Source organism: Periplaneta americana, chromosome 16 (genome assembly GCF_040183065.1).
Source record: "Periplaneta americana isolate PAMFEO1 chromosome 16, P.americana_PAMFEO1_priV1, whole genome shotgun sequence".
NCBI classification, from domain to species: Eukaryota; Metazoa; Arthropoda; class Insecta; order Blattodea; family Blattidae; genus Periplaneta; species Periplaneta americana.
Genome location: NC_091132.1, coordinates 147,923,992 through 147,939,188, shown reverse-complemented (window position 1 = coordinate 147,939,188; position 15,197 = coordinate 147,923,992). Strand labels below are relative to the sequence as shown.

Sequence of the window (15,197 nt, the reverse complement as noted above, 5' to 3'; positions counted from 1 at the left end):
ACATGAAGTTGTATAAATCAGTTGCATTACCAATACTCCTATACGGCGCAGAAACTTGGACACTAACAAAAGAAGACAAAAGGCAGCTTGAAGCCTCTAATATGAGATATCTGCGATCAGTAGCAGGAATTTCACGACTTGAACATATGAGAAACGAAGAGATAAGAAATGAACTACAGATAGAAGAACTAAATCAACTCGTGAAGGATTATCAGAGTAAATGGATGCACCACCTAGATAGGATGGAGGAAGAGCATTTCCCAAAGATAGCTTTCCAATATCGTCCAGAAGGCAGAAGAGATGTAGGTTGTCCGAGACTTCAATGGAGGCAACAATTCTAATTGGGGATGGAACGGGTCGATAGGCCCATGCTGTGTTGTTGATGATGATGATGATGATGATGATGATGATGATGATGATTAATTAGTCATTAGTTACAATGCCTAGAGTTTGTTTAAATCATTGTAACAACTTTTGCTATATATGTGATGAAGTGACGCTCAAGTTCCAAAGGCGAAACCTTACTCCATTAGTGAAAAAGTGTTATGAACTTTATTTTGGGTGTAAAGTGGGGGACCAAACAAGGACCTGAGACCCAAATATCTGTTGTTTATCGTATTCTAGGCTTCTCACTGCATGGAAGAATGGCATACGTCACATGCCATTTGCTGTCCTATGATTTGAAGGGACCCAAAGATCACTCCTCTGACTGTTATTTCTGCTTAACAAACATTAAAGGGCTTACGTCAAAATCAAAACATACAGTGGTGTATCCTAACTTGCAATCTGCAATGAGACCAGTACCATACTGCGAAGAATTGCCCATAGCAAAGCCTCCAGAACATGTGACATTAGATGAAGAGACCTCAAATTCTGATGGAAGTAAGGAAGAAAATGAAACACAGTTTGGTGATACAACTTTTGAACAAAGCTGTTCATCTGAGCCTCATATTTTATTGACTCAAGATCTTAATGAGAGCTCAAATTCTGATGGAAGTAAGGAAGAAAAAGAAACATAGTTTGGTGATACAACTTTTGAACAAAGCTGTTATTTTATTTTTTTTTCTTTTGTTTTCTTTTCTCTGTTTGTTATTCCCAACTATAATACTATAATGTATTTATTTATTTATTTATTTACAATAAAGTTTACTTCAATTAAAAAAAAAAAAGCTGTAAAGCTGTTCATCTGAGCCTCATATTTTATTGACTCAAGAAGATCTTAATGATCTCATACGAGATTTAAAGTTATCCAAAACACAGTCTGAAATGCTTGCTTCCCGGCTAAAAGGATGGAATATTCTTCAAAAGAATACAAAGATATGGGCGGGTTGGCTGCCAAGTGGTGTACGACCAAACTTCTATGTTTTCAGGAGAGCAAATTTAAAGTTTGCAATTCACTGTAAATTCAGAATTGTACGTATTGAGTAAATAATGACTTGGCAATAAGTGGAACATACACACTTTCAATTAGAAGTTATAAATCTATCTTGCAACTCTTTTAACTACCTAAAAAGTGAACTTATCAAAGTCATGATCTTGGAAAAAATAGCATTCCCCTAATTGAAACAAAAATAAATTGGGAAAGGAAATGAGATTGAATAAAAGTTAAAACCCCACTCAAAATGAGAAGTTTACTGTTAAGAAATACAAACAAAAATGAACATTGAAAAGAACAAAATGGAAATTCATACGATGTCATCTGATATCATGATTTCATCAACTTCATCGTCATTGGAAACAGTTCAAGGATCAGAATTTAAGCCAAGAAAAAAAGAATGGTGACAAGGGGGTATAAATTGCAATAGGTCCCCTATATCTTTTTTCTTTGCTTTTGTGACGAATCTTCCATCAGGGTAAGCCGTTTGAAGTAGATGCCGAGTCAGTGCCTGACTGATGGGCGCCCAGTTCTGTCACGACTTTTTCTCAAGTCAAGCTCTTCAAACTCAACTATTTCGTTCAGATTTTCTTTATAATAATAATAATAATAATAATAATAATAATAATGGCTTTATTTAACCTGGCAGAGTTAAGGCCGTAAGGCCTTCTTTTACACTCAACCAGGATTAAAACTTGCTTACACAGTTGAACATAAAACTGGATCGGAATTAAGTAATTACATACTGATACAATTTAGATACATAATGAGATCAAAAGAGGTAGTTACATAAAATTTACCTCATAAAATAAAAATAAAAATAGTGAAATACATATTAATGTTGTTAGAATCAAATACGAATCACATAAAAACAGAAGCCGATAATTAAAAAAAAAAAAAAAAAAAATGTACACAGTAAAAATAAAAATAAACACATTAGCATACATGTTAGTATTAGATTACAATTAAGTAGGATTTACATAATTAAACCATAAACCAACAATTGAATAAAATGTACAAAAAAAATGGATTAATAAAAAAAAAACAACAACACAGTGGGATACATATTGGCGTTAAGTGATAAATAAACACGATTTAGGTAATAAAAATAAGAAACAAAAAAAAATAAATAAATAAATACAATGGAACACATTCCATTAAATATTTGCAATGCGTTAGGTCTGGCAACTCATCATAAGATATTTTTCTAATTTACATTTAAAGGAAATTAAAGTTCGGCAGCCCTTGACTTCAGGCGGCAGAGAATTCCAGTAACGAGAAGTAGCAACAGTGAAAGATGAAGAATAAAGAGATGATGTCTGCAGTGGTATTTCTAGCGTGTTATCATATTGTGACCAAGTATTTAAGTTATGATACCGAGAAAGACTGTGGAATCTGACAGATAAGTAAGAGGGAGTAGAGGTGTGCAAAATTCGGTATAAGAGAGAAAGGGAATGTAACTTTCTCCTCTCATTTAACCTGAGCCACAATAATTTATCGAGAGAAGGCGAAATGTGATCGTAGTAGCGGACATTACAAATGAAACGAACACACGCATTATGAACACGTTGCAGTTTCTGGGATAAATCCACCCTAAATAAAAGATAGAGGTTCCATGCGCCTTACTGTACTGATATGATGCATTTTCAGCCAGTTGCTTTCATTTCCAGCCAGATTTTGTTTTCTCTTCGTGATACTGTTGATCACATCTTGATAGATAAACGGAGACATACTAGTATAGTAGATATTCAAACTTTCAGGGGTGCAGACTGTAATTCTGACCATTATTTGGTGATTGGAGAATTAAGAGAAAGATTATCAGTAGCCAAGCGAGTAGAGCAACAAGTTAATATTACTAAATTCAATATTTTGAAATTAAAGGACGAGGAAGCTAAGCAAAATTATCAAGTCGAAATTTCGAATAGGTTTGCCACTTTAGAAAGTTCCGACGAAGTTGAGAAAGAATTAGATGTTAATAGCGTGTGGGAAAATATCAGAGATAGTATCAAAATTGCAGCTGAGCAGAGCATAGGTTATTATGAAACTAAGAAAAAGAAACCGTGGTTTGATGAAGATTGTTGCATGGTAGTACAAAGAAGGAAACAGGCAAAATTGAAATTCTTACAGGATCCAGTTGAGGAGAAGAGAGATAATTATTTCAATGGAAGACGGGAAGTAAATCGTACACTTAGGAATAAAAAGAGAGGTTACTTGAAGGAAAAACTGAATGAGGTAAAAACAAATAGTAAGAATAAAAACATTCGAGATTTATATAAGGGTATGAAGGAATTTAAGAACGGATATCAGCCAAGGGTAAACGTGATCAAGGATGAGAATGGTGACTTGCTTGCAGACTCTCCATCAATCCTAAACAGATGGAAAAACTATTTTGCGCAACTACTAAATGTACATAGGTCAAATAGAAATGATCGGAACGAAATTGAAATACAAACTGCTGAGCCATTTATACCCGAACCCACGCTTTCAGAAGTCGAAATTGCGATAGAAAATCTGAAAAAGTACAAGTCTCCAGGTATCGATCACATTCCAGCAGAATTAATACAAGAGGGTGGAAGTGCATTATATAGCGAAATTTATAAACTTGTACTTGCTATTTGGGAAAAGGAAATTGTACCAGAACAATGGAAGGAGTCCATAATTGTACCTATTTTTAAAAAGGGGGACAAAACCAACTGTGGTAACTTTCGAGGAATATCACTTTTGTTGACGTCGTACAAAATTTTGTCCAATATTCTTTTGAGAAGATTAACTCCATATGTAGATGAAATTATTGGGGATCATCAGTGTGGTTTTCGGCGTAATAGATCGACTATTGATCAGATTTTTTGTATTCAACAGATAATGGAGAAAAAATGGGAGTATAAGGGTACAGTACATCAGTTATTCATAGATTTCAAAAAGGCATATGACTCGGTTAAGAGGGAAGTATTATATGATATTCTTATTGAATTTGGTATTCCCAAGAAACTAGTTCGATTAATTATAATGTGTCTCAGTGAAACATACAGCAGAGTCCATATAGGTCAGTTTCTATCTGATGCTTTTCCAATTCACTGCGGGCTAAAGCAGGGAGATGCACTATCACCTTTACTTTTTAACTTCGCTCTAGAATATGCCATTAGGAAAGTTCAGGATAACAGGCAGGTTTTGGAATTGAACGGGTTACATCAGCTTCTTGTCTATGCAGATGACGTGAATATGTTAGGAGAAAATACACAAACGATTAGGGAAAACACGGAAATTTTACTTGAAGCAAGTAAAGCGATCGGTTTGGAAGTAAATCCCGAAAAGACAAAGTATATGATTATGTCTCGTGACCAGAATATTGTACGAAATGGAAATATAAAAATTGGAGATTTATCCTTCGAAGAGGTGGAAAAATTCAAATATCTTGGAGCATCAGTAACAAATATAAATGACACTCAGGAGGAAATTAAACACAGAATAAATATGGGAAATGCGTGTTATTATTCGGTTGAGAAGCTCTTATCATCCAGTCTGATGTCGAAAAATCTGAAAGTTAGAATTTATAAAACAGTTATATTACCGGTTGTTCTGTATGGTTGTGAAACTTGGACTCTCACTCTGAGAGAGGAACATAGGTTAAGGGTGTTTGAGAATATGGTGCTTAGGAAAATATTTGGGGCTAAGCGGGATGAAGTTACAGGAGAATGGAGAAAGTTACACAACACAGAACTGCACGCATTGTACTCTTCACCTGACATAATTAGGAACATTAAATCCAGACGTTTGAGATGGGAAGGGCATGTAGCACGTATGAGCGAATCCAGAAATGCATATAGAGTGTTAGTTGGGAGACCAGAGGGAAAAAGACCTTTAGGGAGGCCGAGACATAGATGGGAGGATATTAAAATGGATTTGAGGGAGGTGGGGTATGATGATAGAGACTGGATTAATCTTGCACAGGATAGGTATCGCTGGCGGGCTTATGTGAGGGCGGCAATGAACCTTCGGGTTCCTTAAATGCCATTTGTAAGTAAGTAAGTAAGTAAGATACTGTTGAAGAACTTTGACTGTCAGAAAATCTGGACGTTACATCTCATGAACCACAAACTTATTGGTTCTTCTGGTTTCCTCCATCATGTTGTACCAATCTTTTGGTACATAAATGATTCTATTTCTACTTGCAGTTTCAACACACTCAAAATCACCATCGTTGAAAAGGTATGAATGTCACGAAACCAGACATTTTTGTTCAAAGGTTTCGATGTCACTGTCACTGGACAGAACATAACGCAGAAGTGTGAGGGCTACATTCAAATTTCGATTCTGTCCAGTACAAGAATCGGACTAAATCACAATATCTTTTATAGCTGGTTTAGCAGGCAACACTTTCTTGAAGTGAATAAGCAAGGATAAGGCAATCTCCAGGGAGCCTCGAGCTTCAGTAGCTTCATCCCAACAATAGAAATATCCCGTTTTACTTTTCATGTCATTAATGTCAAAATTATAGACATATAGGTTTCTTTTGTAGTAAGCATCACTGACTGTCAGTATTGAGAATGGAAGGGCCTTCTGTATATCCATGGATATCACATACATTTCAGGATTAGGATTGGAAGAATCATGCTTCATACATTCACGAATGCGGATGCTTTAGCAAAGAAGGGCAGCACTGCTACTTACAGACCTGTTACTAAATCTACGTATTACTCTGTGAAAAGATTTATTAAATCTACATACTTAGACTTCAACAAACAAAATTTAATAACACAATCCCAAGGGAAAAAATGGAACTCTCTGCATCAAAATCCACAGTTAATTCCCGATTTACCACGAAAATCGTCTGTAACTGCATTTAGATTGGCAACAGGCATGATTGTTTGGCCAAACACTTGCATAGAATTGGAATATATCAGTCCCCTAACTGCCCATTGTGCAACTCAAACCAAGAAATGGATTCGGAACATCTCAAAATCTGTGCTTCAGTGGCTGGTCATGATAATATCTTTGAAAAATATTGGAGTGCAAGAGGTCAAATGACTTCATTGTCAAATGCCTGGCATTAGAAAACAACACATTCACGGGCTCTCAGCTTTCCTTAACCTCTAAATTGACAAAGTATCCTATAGGATACAACAGATTAATAAGCTATACGCTACAATTTTAATAGAAAAATAGAAAAAAATTGGTAGGAAAATCAAAATTTCACAATACTATAATACTGTACAACATATAAAATATGGACATTGTGATAGTTGTTTTCTTTACAGACCGACAAGGTTTAATAAACTAGTTGAGAAATGAAGTTTTGCCAATTTAAGGGTTACATGTTCATCGGTTCATTGATGGGTTGTCTCCAATGTTGCCTTTTCTTCCACTGTGAGATTTGTATCCATTTTCTTGATTTTGTACGAGTCACAATGTTTACAAGTATATTTTCTCGGTTTTGGAAGTATAAGTTGAATTGTGTATTAAAAATGTGACAATAGTAACTATCTTTCACAAACTCCCTATTGCCCTTAAGGCATTCTTCTTTGTACAAATCATACATCTTTCGAATGTTCAGAAGAAGACTCAAGTACTTCCTGTTTACATTATCATTTCGGGTGTAGTGCGATTCACTAACAGGAAAACTGTTTATATACTGTTCAATGAAAGCTATTTTATCTGAGTCTATCACACATGGATTAGACTTGCGCCCTCTCAAGTCCTCACCAGGAGGTTTGCCTTCTCAGTAGTTTTTCAAAGCTCGCGACAATCTCCTATCACTCACTGAAAATGTGTGAAGAAAATATTTTTTGCACGTTTCAACATTCCTAGAGCCAACATCCAGGTAAAATTTGTTGACAATAGTATTAGGCAGATGACTACCATCATGAGCACGATGCCTTGCAACAGATACAGCATGAATGAGCCCACACAGATAAGCATTTAGTTTACCAAAGTCTCTCATTTTCCAAAATATTTTGAACAATTGCTTTCGTTCATCTTCTGTAAACTTCTGAAAACACCCCTTATGGCACATGCAGTCTACATTTCGAAATATCTTAGGCTGTATGAGTCTTATATATTTACATACGCAATTGGACCTCTGCAGTGGCTGAATGGTCAGACCTTCAGACTGTTACGCAGGTGGCCCAGGTTCGATTTCCGGTCAGGTCTGGGATTTCTTCACTGAAAAAATCCATAGTGACACTTGTGGCAAACAAGGTCGCAGTTGGGGTTTTTCCCGGAGTTCTCCCATTTTTCCCCAAATTAGGTATTTACATCATGCCGTCATCATTTCTCCATTTCATTATCATTCCGTAGAGTTCCTCGAATCCTGGCCAGTGGCGCATGAAGGGATTGGCCTAGGGACGAGTGGGGTTGCCTGCTCGAAACCCGGACCGAAGAACCTTAGTGGGTTTGGGAATGCATCACCAGAAGGCTAGCACAATAGATCTCGACAAGGTCACAGTGCTGGGCCATAGTGCCCCCCTCCATTAAATTCAGTCCAATACATATGTAATTATGTGTCATCTGTTAATTCTTCTGATGTTTTTCCAACTTGTTAAAAGGTTTGCATACATCGTGTCTGAACATCTTTATTTTAGTAGCACTTAGAGCAGTCATAAAAGGTGCTGAATTGCATTTTGAGTTGGATTTTAAAATACGTTTCTGCAGTAATTTCTAAAATCCAAACTTCCTCTTAGGAATGGTTGTTTCACCTCAGAAAATGAACAACCGATTAAATCAAAAACTTCTAAATGTAATAACTTGAAATGTAACAAGCAATCACAACTGTAGAATTTTGTAGTTTCAACAATAAGCTACTTCTGGTGTGTGGATAAGCTTCAGGGCTTCTACCGCGTTGTCTTGGTGTTATTGGCTGACGTTTCGACTGCTGTGTTGTGGCCATCTTCAGAGCAGTTGTTGGATAAGGAAATAGTCTGCCAGCTCTTATATATATAGTAGTCTCGATGGGGGGAGTAATTGCTGTGATAGGTCGTAGGTTCTCCTTCTGGCATCTGATTGGTCCTACGTGGTCCAATCCAGTTGAGGTCTGTATGAAGGGGAGTATTCATATTAAATACTGGCCCTCATAAGGTCCGAAAGAGTGATCTTGATACCGTGCCCGATGTCCGGATGAAGGGGGGGGGGGGGGCGCCGCGTACATGTGGAGACCTGGTTTCTCGTTCCTAAGTATAGGTTGTAGGTTCTTCTTCTGGCATCTGCTTGGTCCTACGTGGTCCAATTCGGTTGGAGTCTGTGTGATCAAGCAGATGCCAGAAGAAGAACCTACAACCTATACTTAGGAACGAGAAACCAGGTCTCCACATGTACGCGGCGCCCCCCCCCCCCTTTCATCTGGACATCGGGCACGGTATCAAGGTCACTCTTTCGGACCTTATGAGGGCCAGTATTTAATATGAATACTCCCCTTCATACAGACCTCAACCGGATTGGACCACGTAGGACCAATCAGATGCCAGAAGGAGAACCTACGACCTATCACAGCAATTACTCCCCCCATCGAGACTACTATATATATATATATATATATATATATATATATATATATATATATATATAAGAGCTGGCAGACTATTTCCTTATCCAACAACTGCTCTGAAGATGGCCACAACACAGCGGTCGAAACGTCAGCCAATAACATCAAGACAACGCGGTAGAAGCCCTGAAGCTTATCCACACACCATGTACACCAGCCACAGAAGCCTACGCGAACACATAAGCTACTTCTACTTGGCCTGGTTGGCAAATGTAGTTGTATATCAGTACCAGAATCATTTCTGTTCACATCTAAAATGTGATAAGTGGTTGGAAAACGAAAACAGAAATCGGGAGTGAGTGCATGTCAAGCTCATCAGGTTATTCAACTTCTAGTAATGTGTCAATCCAATCCAACAAAGATTAATCGTGTGTTAAGTGAAGAAAGTTTGATGATAATTATATTAGATTTGGATTTTCTATATAGGTTACAAGAACCGTTCAAGACGGCAGTGTGTTGTTTGTGGTGACATTCTTGTTAACAATAGTCTGAAATTTTCTCTACTTAAATGCCATTTCCACTGATTTTCAATTGCAGAAAAGTTATAAATCTTTGTCATCAATTACTTTTAGGGAGTTCCTAGTGTTACTGAATAAAACCATGACAGTCTTATTACCTTTTACATCCACATACTTGTGCGAGAAATCTCTTTCTTCATATCTCTATCTAAGAAATAAATCTAGAAATAAACATTATGCTGAAAGTGATACGAAATTTTCTGTAACTTTTTTAGTTCCTGACTTCAAAGTTCTATGCTATCGAAATTAAGCGTTGAGAGAAATTTAAAATGTTGAAACTGCCCTGCAATTTAAGCCTGCATGAAATTATGTCACTACATAAAATATTTTCATAATATCAATAAAGAACTTATGACTTTAAAGATAGAAAAATGCGCTACTATATTATTAACTTACCTATTTAATTTGCATTTTAATGTTTTAAATGTAAAATAAATATATAATTGTTTGAACTTAAGTAGTTTTAATATTTTATACGTTACTATGTCATTTTTGGAAGAGAATCCTAGGGTAAACCTATTTACCATAACTACAGCAACTTGAAGTTAATTTAAGGTTGTTAAATATTATTTCTACTATTAAGGAGTTTGTTAAATTCAGATCATTGTGAAAGAGGTTTGGGAGTCGAAAAAGTTTTGGAAACACTGATCTACACTAAACAGTGACCATTAAAAATTACTGGAGTTCACAGGAATCTAAAGACAACAGTTTGCGTAAAGAAGAAAATTTGAGTGAGATAATAGCCCAATATGGATTTATGCCACAAATCTGCAACATACTATCTCCCTGCTTTGAGCCAGAAAAATTTCAAATGTAATAACAAATATTGTAACTACTACCACCTATTATTACGTCCTCAGCAACAATAGTCACTAAAATTATATTTTGGAGTTTTTATGAAATGTCCTATGTAGGGCCATTCCATGGTAAGAGGGACATTTTCCTCTATTTTTTAAAATGGTATATTTGTGTTTATTTTTTTATTGTAAGGTTGTCTACCCTTTAGACTTCCTGTTCCACATTTAGAATTTTTGTGGGAAACAATTTCCTTTGTTGTTTTGCCTCCAAGAAGATAGCAACATAGCCTGTACATTTTATTACACAATTTTCAATAACTTGAAGGTAAGCTTTTGTTCAATTTTACAGTAACATAATATATTAGGGGTTTATAATTTTCTTTCTTGTACTCTGAGGTACAAAATAGAACAAAAAGCATGTATATAGATGTTGAATGAACAGAGTATTATGAAATTTAGAAATTGCATATTAACGTGTAATGTGAGTGACAAAATATGCTATTTTTTTAAATAAAAAAGCAATAAATGCAATCCATTTTCATTAAAAATCTGGTATTACTAAATAGAGATAAAGAATATTATTGGGTGAAATTAGCAGCTTCGTATGAATTTTATTCAATCTGATATATCAAATTAAATTAGTGTAATGTGAGTGACGCTTTTAATAGTAATACAGAAATTATAGTATGCTGTTTTTACACATTTCAGGAGAAGCGAAGTACCCGACTTGGTTTTGGTGAGGAAATAAAATCTGACATCACTGGATATTGTTTTCAGTCTGTGATTCACCAAAATGCCATCAACCTCTGCTGAGAGAATGAGAAAAATGAGGCAGAAGCTTAAGGAGGAAGGTAATTATGATAAATATAAAGAACAATATACAATCTGTGTAAGTAAATATAGAGAAAGGAAGAAAGAGAAATTGAAGAATTGTAAGATGGAAGTCAAGAAAGCAATTAAAGAAGAGGAAAAAAGAAAAAACAGAGAACGCGTTGCCAGATTTAGGCGTCTAAAGAAAGAGAGGGCCGAGACAAAGCTCGCAGAACAAGACCACAATTTCTGTGCCTACAAAAATTCAAGTTCTCTTGGGAAGGCTACACCTCGTGCTCGGAAAGCCCTTCCAAATTCACCACGCAAAAAAAGGTGTGTTGTGAAAAGATTATTTGAGACTTATGTAGGAAATTCAAACTTGAGTGAGGAAAAGTATTCTTCTACAAATCAAAAAGGATTGGATATAAGTACTGTCACTGCAGTAACTGAATTTTACAACAGAGATGATGTAAGCCGACAAGCACCAGGACTGAAAGATGTGAGAACCATACATAAACCAGATGGTTCTAAGGAGAGAATGCAAATCCGGAATTTATATTCATCACTTAAGGAGACACATGCCCTCTTCATCTCAGAACATGGCAGTATCATTGGCAAGAGTAAATTTGCAGACCTCAGACCGAAACATGTTCTGCTCAGTTGCCAATTACCACATAATGTTTGTATGTGCAAGTACCACGAGAATTTCATTTTGGCTGTGAATTCTTTGCACAAAGTAGTTCTTGCATGTCCTGCTTACTCATCGTCTTATCTGGATGAAATTGTATGTCAATCAGCAAAAGAAGATCGCTAGGTGATGAAATGCACTGATTGTAAGGACAGCTTGTACAATTGTATGCAGGAAAATGTCTTTAATCAAGAGGCATCCACACTGAGTTGTTCATGGCAAGTGTGGAAAGAAGAAGGACGTTTCACCAGAGTACAGGAGGAGGGTAGTGCAGCAGATCTGGCAGAATATATAATTTCCTTGTTGCCCTATTTCTTGGAACATTGTTTCGTGAAAAGAGAACAGGCAAAATTCTATAATGAAGAAAGGTTAATGGCTACGTCTTCCAGCTTCAAACCAAATGTAGCGGTCGTACAGGTGGACTTCTCTGAAAATTTTACATGTTCTGCACAAGATGAAGTACAAAGTTTTCATTGGGTGCAACCTCAAATCAGTTTATTTACTGTAGCAGCCTGGTATTCTGGAGAACATCATCCCATGATCATAGTGTCTGATAACCTGGATCATACAAAACACACTGTGGTTGCGTATATGGACAGGCTACTTGAAGAAATTCCAACTGAAATAAATGAAGTCAGTGTTTGGTCCGATGGACCAAGTTCGGAATTTAAGAATCGATATATTGCAGCTAGTCTGAAAGTGCTTCAAGAAAAGCATAAACTGCAGGTGATAAGATGGAACTATTTTGCCACTTCACATGGCAAAGGCCCGGTAGATGGCATGGGTGGCGCTGTGAAGAGGCAAGTCAGAACACACGTCTTATCAAGAAAATCTCAAGTTTTCAATGCAGAAAATTTAGTTGAAGTAGCCAGAAAAGTATCGTCTGTGAAGATAATTGAAATGTCTTCTGTAGATATAGAAGAAAGAAATCAGAAAATGAAGGTGGATAAAGTTTTTGAGATAGCACCTATCATTAGTGGAATCACTAAAATCCATGCCATGTATCTTAAAAATGAATTGGAAACTTACTTCTTATCAAAGCATAGTAATATGTCGAATAACTTGGAAGTACCGGCATTACAAAAGATAGATTGTACACAGGATGTCAGAAATGGGAAATGTGTGAAAGTGGAGTTGCAAGGAAAACACAACATCTCGCATTATGCTGCAATTTGCCAGTCTTCAATCGATGCTGAAGGTGAAGTGAAGGTTGCGTTTTTGAAAAAGGTTGGAGAAAATAAATCACGCATTTGTGACTAGAGAACAAATAAAGTGCATCCTTCCAGATCCTGAATTGGAGTGCAGGGGTAACAGGATATATTATAAATTTGAAATGGATATTAATGTTGCTTAAATTTAGTTGTCGTATCTACTATGATCTGTTTTCAATATGCAGATATTATGTACTTATTTGCATTGGATTTATTACATGATAAATAATTGTAAATCAATCATAAGTACCAATCATTTTGTCATGTTGTTGATTATATAATGTGAGTGACGAAAAACTGTAATGTGAGTGACAGATAAAAATTGCATTTATTAATTTCATATTTACTCCAATAAATTAAAACTTTTGCTTCAGTAATCTGTGTATCTTATTAATGTACAGCTGAAAAATTGTGTTTCCAGAACTATTACAAGAGCAGAAATCTTCATTTTCTTGAACGGTGAAATTTATCATGTCATCTTCCTATAATGTGAGTGACAATAACATTTCAATTTTTTCTCCGCTCATTAAAACCACTAAATTAAAAGAAAATATACCAAACTGTAGAGAATTGAATGAGGAATAAACATATTTTATTGATGTTTTAAATTTACTTAGGAAAATAGAATTTATGGTAAAATCAATGTGGGAAAATAGTCAACTTGTAATGTGAGTGACAATGGAATGACCCTGTATTATACTGACCTGCAGGGTCTATAACTACACCCCCAGCTTCAGTTACAATGAGACATCCTGCTGCTACATCCCATGCATGAATCCCAAATTCAAAGTTAGCATTTGTACCACCAAGAGCAACCATTGCCATGTTCTGTGCACATGATCCCGTGGAACGAATTCTGAAATACAAAGAATAAAATGTTAATAAGAAACATACGTAAACATCCACGAAATCAGGATCAATTTTCAAACAGTAGCTGAAAGAATTTTTGACATGGTAGAATTGTGTAGTATATGGGTGTTTATTCAGTGGTAAATAGAACTCTATCCAATGATCCAGAACTCCTTAGTATTGGTAATTCGTCTTCAGGGAAACATGTAAAGCATGTTAGAAGTATACAACTGTCACTTTGTTATTTGTCTCATTATAGTGGACACATAATTACACAGGCAGAAAGAGTCTCTTCTTTAAAGGTCACTAGTTGTAAATCTGTTTTGTTATGGTTAATTTTCACAGAGGCAATTGGTTTATAAACAACTGTCTGAATAACAATAACAGTGTTGCTCATATAATCTACTAAATCCATACAATTCATAATTGAAGTTGAATTTCTCACTTTTTGAAATCATAAAAAAAATTCCAGAAAACGGAAGTTTATTTTCCATTTTCAGATACTTGGAAAATTATTTCATTTATGTATGTCTTTTCAATAACAGTTCAAGAAAATGAAATATTAATAGGAGGGGTGATAGTGGGAGGAAGAAGACTACAGTGCATATGATTTGCTGATGATACACCATTATTAGCAGAATTACCACTACGGGACATGCTACTGGAACTAAGGGTCGTATTCATAGACGAGACTTTGGACCAAAGTTGACTTTGGAAAGTACAAAATCACCATTTTCCTATTCACAGTCGACACTTTCAGGAAAGTAAACTTCAATCGTGACTTTACTTCGAAGTCGCCGAAAATCTAGACTTTGACTTTGACTTTCGTTTGTGGACAAAAGGAAAATGACTGATATTTGGGAAATTGTTGAATTTGCCGAGAATATTGAAGACATCTAGGAGATTATTAAAGCTGCTCATGTTCCTTAGCACATTATTATAGGTTATAATTTCAAATCAAGGTACAGATTTGATAAATAGACAGTATTAAATATCGTCGTCATGTTTCAACTTTCATTGATGAATAATCAAAGAGGATTATCTGTTCCACCAATAAATAATACAATTTATTTCATCGCGATTTTACGCTATAGGTAAGGATTAATAGCTTAATATTGATTCTTACTATTTAATTCTATACAGGACAGGTTATACAGTTGGAAATGCAGTTAATTTATAATCCTTGCTGTCATAATAATGTTTTCTGCATATTGATTTCAGATAATTTTTAAGTAGTTTCTGCAGACATGCAGGGAGTAGATAAACTATACCATCATGTTTTGTAGTTATGAATTGTGTTATATACAAGACTGTTGAAACTGAGTTACGATTTTTGTGACCAGGTAGAAGAACAAATTATTATCGATTGGTGTAAATACCTAAAAATGTCAATTTCTGTACTTACGTTAGTTTCA

The 15,197-nt window shown here is 35.6% G+C and overlaps 1 protein-coding gene across 1 annotated transcript in view; it reads right to left on the bottom strand.

Annotated features, from left to right (window-relative positions):
• The window catches only part of LOC138691291 (inositol monophosphatase 1-like), a 107,590-nt gene that overhangs the window by 9,824 nt on the left and 82,569 nt on the right, over positions 1 to 15,197 (bottom strand). The window contains exon 5 of the mRNA XM_069813128.1: positions 13,638 to 13,789. Within this exon, the coding sequence (XP_069669229.1) occupies positions 13,638 to 13,789 (152 nt within the window). The remainder of the gene's footprint in view (positions 1 to 13,637; positions 13,790 to 15,197) is intronic.